Raw genomic sequence first — 3,877 nt, 5'->3', positions numbered from 1 at the left:
GCATTATACGTATGACAAAATAGCCACCTTCATCAGGGAAGACATCCATCAGGGCTAAGTGCTAGTAGTAGCTTCAAAAGGAAAAGCTTTATTTTCTCAGAGAAGAGGGTGGTAGATTAAGGAAATGGCCAAGCGTGTTGGTATTTTTTTGTTTAGGTGCACTTTTGAATGCTTATCAAAAAAGAAACATTGTCTTGTCAAAGACCACTGCAGGGTAAGCGCAGAGGTAGCTGTGAGCAAGCAGATCACAAGTCCTTTCGAACGGCTACAGAGCTCAGAGGGGAGCTGTTGCCTCAAACAAGATCCGATTAGCATCAAGTTAGTGAAGGGCAGATGGTGAAACACAAGAATAACATTGACAGACCTGCTTTTTAAATGATATCTTTCCCCCCAATCAGCTGAGTTTGTTAGAGCTGATCATTTTATTTCTTCAAATCCATTCAACTGTGGGTGCAATGGACAAGAGTTTAAGTGTAACTTCAATCTTCTAAGACAATCACGACTGTTTTATAGGGAAAGTATTCCTCCACAGTTATTAAACTTCTGAATTACTGGGTTGAAGTACTACACTAGAATCTAGATATTCAGCTAACAGGAGAGCTGAAGCTCTTAGCTGGATTATTTTGGGCCTTTAAGCCTTTCAGTTGAACTATACAGAGAATTTAAAGATAGAGCTATAGCTATCTATAAAGTGAGGGAAATGACCTGCCCTCTCCCCCAACAATTGTCCCAAGTATCCAGATGATTTTGTGTATTAACACCACAGTTTTCAAATCATATTTGAAAAACCACAGTTGCCTTCAGGGATGGGAACTGGGGGGCTGGATGGAAATAAGGTTAGAAGTTTTTTATCACATACTTTCTTGCCAACTTTCCAATTTTCTGCCTGTACTTCTTCCAAAGAATTCATTTGAAAATGTATCATTTTTTAAAAAACAGAAAGGCACCTCGGTGCTCTTACAAGGCTAGACAGTCCGGGTTACAGGAAGTGGAAAGCTGCGACTACTGGCCTCTCCCATCCTCCTTTGTAATTCTTGACTTTGGAAATGGGAATTCAGCCACTGAGATTTTTTGATGTGCAGCTACCTTTCTCAGAACGCTAACCAACTAACGAAGTCTTCAAGTTGTCTTTCCTCTTCCTTTTGTGAGAGCAGGAGAGAAAAAGACAAGGAGATCTCTCTGCAGTGTCCCCTTGGCTATACAACATTCCCACAGTGGACATCTAAACTTAATGTGCAGTCTACATATTCACCATAAAACTAGGGCACTTAAGGTAAGGAAATACTTCCATAATTACTTGGATATTGGGCAGAGTAGAGTTTTTTCTCCCTTAAACGGCTCAGATAATCGTCCCTAACTAGTTCACATACACAGCCTTTAAGAAGTGTTGTTTTTTAAAGTTATCAGCCTAACAAATTCCCATAGCTGAATCAAGAAATTCCAAACAGAAGAGACTGAATCAGCTTTAAAGAAAGATAATCAAAACATAAGAGTGTAAGGAAAAGCAAAAGGTAGCACATTCTGTTATTTTTATTACAAAAAAAAAGTTCAAACCCTTTACATGCTATGACATTAAATGTCATATATGAGTTCACTACAAGCAAACCTCTTAAAATATATACATACTGTATATATTTACATTCAAGTTTGAGTAACTGGTGTCAAGGTATAGTTCAGGATCTTTACCCACCCTGCGGATTTGTTCAGCTACTAACTAAACAGAGATTGTATCGTCACTCAGGCACATGGAGAGGTAGAAACTGCTTTTTTTTAAAAAAAAAAAAAACCTGTAGTGCAAACGTGAAGATCATTGCTGAAGCAGCTTATACATCAAGGAGGCCCTAACTATAACTAGCTTTGGTCATCTCTAGAAGCTGAATACATGTAGTCTTGTCTTTTAAATTAAAACCAGATAAAACTTTGGGTAGATGCTCTTCTGAGCACATCAAGGTGTTGGTTGAGCTCAGCAAGGAATGCTCTGCCACTCTGCACCGAGAATTGCACATGACTAAGTTAGGCAACATAGCAGCAGGGCTGGGCGGGCGGCTGGGCTCCTTTTCCCTGATAAGACACAATTAATACACAGATCGGTGGCTTTAGAGACTTCAAATTAACATCTGGACACCCACAGCTCCGAACTCAGAAGCCACCAGGATACTTCCTCTCCCAAGTGAAACCTCCTGTTATTTCTGCCCTGCCCACCTCCATCCTAAACTGAGCTAATAAGTCCAGATGGGGGTGGGGTGGCCTGTAAGTTCTACAGGCCACAGTTCCTCAGCCTCGTGACTAAGGCTCATGAAGGTTCTTGGGCCTGAGAAGGGCTCCCCAGGTTCTTGCCAGACTTGGTGGGGCTCGTTCCTGAGAGGAGAGGTTGGAGGGAAGTCACGGTGGTGGCCAAGGGCAGAAGCCCTTCTCGTTCCCTTTTCTTCTGTTTCATCCTGCGGTTCTGGAACCAGATTTTGACTTGGGTGTCATTCAGCTGCAGTGAGTTGGCTATCTCGATTCGTCGGGCCCGAGTTAAGTACTTATTGAAATGAAACTCCTTCTCTAGTTCTGTTAGTTGCTTAGTGCTGAAATTCGTGCGGATCGCGCTGGACGAGTTGGCGGCTCCATACTTGGCAAATTTGCCTGCAACGTAAAGACAGGGAATCAGCGGGGCGAGAACACGCGGAGACGAGGCTCGGGAGAGCTTTGGGGCCACATTAGAATCAAAGTCACTCTTGGGTCTCCGAACACAGTTGTGCCAGGAGAAAAGCTTCACCGAGTGCTCCTTCCCGCAATTTTCTCAACGCCTGGCACTCGGGGCACGCTCAATGGAATTCGCCTGCTTTAATGATGCCTCGGACCGCGTTTCCCCCATAAAACCCAAACCGCCGTCCAGAGGGACAGCTACAGCACGCCCCCGGCGCAATTACGCGAGACAGGCTCCGTCCCCAATCCCAGTGGCGTCCGTCCGTCCAAGGCCCAAGCACTTACTTTTTTTCGGGGCGTTCCTCTTCACTTTCATCCACTCGAACGTGCTGAAGGCGGCGGGGAGGCCGGAGGAAGGGGACGCAGAATTGGGGTAGACGCCGGGGGCGGCGGACGCGGTCTGGAAGGCTCCGGAGTGGCCGTCGGCCGGCTCTTTGAGACACGCCGGGAAGGGGGCGGGCTCGCCGAAGGCCGCGTAGTCCACCTGGCTGCTGAGGAGGAAGGAGCCGCCGCCCGAGAAGACGGCCGAGGTGGCGTAGTGGACGTGCGCCCCGCCGTCGTCGGCCGGCCGCCCGAGCGCGCACGGGAAGTCGTACGGGGGCCCGGGCCCCGGGAGACCGTAGTCCGCGCCCCCAGTCGCGGCAGGTGCCGTGCCCGGCTCGTAGGTCCCCTCCAGGGGGCACGGGGCGTACGCGGGCGCGGCCGGGGGCGGCGCGGGAGGCTGCGCCGGAGCAGCCGGGGGCGAGGGCGCCGCTCGGGCCGCGGCCAGGGGCAGGCAGCTCACGAAGGCGCCGTCGCCTCTGCCTATGGGGAAGGCGGGCTGCAGGACCACTGGCCGAGCGTCGGCGCGGCACAACTTGGGCGCAAAGCTCAGCACGTCGCCGCCGCCCCTGCCGCTGCCGCACGACACGTAGTCCAGGTAGGAACTCATGGTTCCGGTCCACCCCACCTGAGCGCGCCGGCCGCGCCCAGGTGCGGGGCCCGCAGGACCGCCGCGGTCGGCGCCGCTCCGCCTTCCCTCTCTAGCCGAGCTGCCCTCGCCGAGCCATGGCAAGCCAGCCGGGGGTAAATAGAGGCCTAATATAGGGGCGGGGTGGCCACGTGGCGCCGGCCGGCCAATGGGCGCCGTCTCAGCACGGCCTGGGTCCCGACTGGCGCGCCGCTGCACGCGCCTGCCCGGCCGCCA

General features: G+C 51.0%; 1 protein-coding gene across 1 annotated transcript; it reads right to left on the bottom strand.

Moving 5' to 3' along the window:
* Window positions 1-2,293: 2,293 nt before the first annotated feature.
* Window positions 2,294-3,622, bottom strand: HOXD1 (homeobox D1; the record flags this gene model as incomplete). The annotated part of the gene is made up of 2 exons (XM_082841720.1): window positions 2,294-2,628; window positions 2,977-3,622. The coding sequence occupies 2 exons, from the start codon at window positions 3,620-3,622 to the stop codon at window positions 2,294-2,296; spliced, it is 981 nt and encodes a 326-aa protein (XP_082697846.1).
* Window positions 3,623-3,877: the final 255 nt, after the last annotated feature.

Source organism: Leucopleurus acutus (assembly GCF_964270905.1).
Source record: "Leucopleurus acutus genome assembly, chromosome: 6".
NCBI lineage: Eukaryota > Metazoa > Chordata > Mammalia > Artiodactyla > Delphinidae > Leucopleurus > Leucopleurus acutus.
The sequence above is the reverse complement of the archived record's forward strand: the minus strand, read 5'-3'. Positions and strand labels throughout refer to the sequence as shown.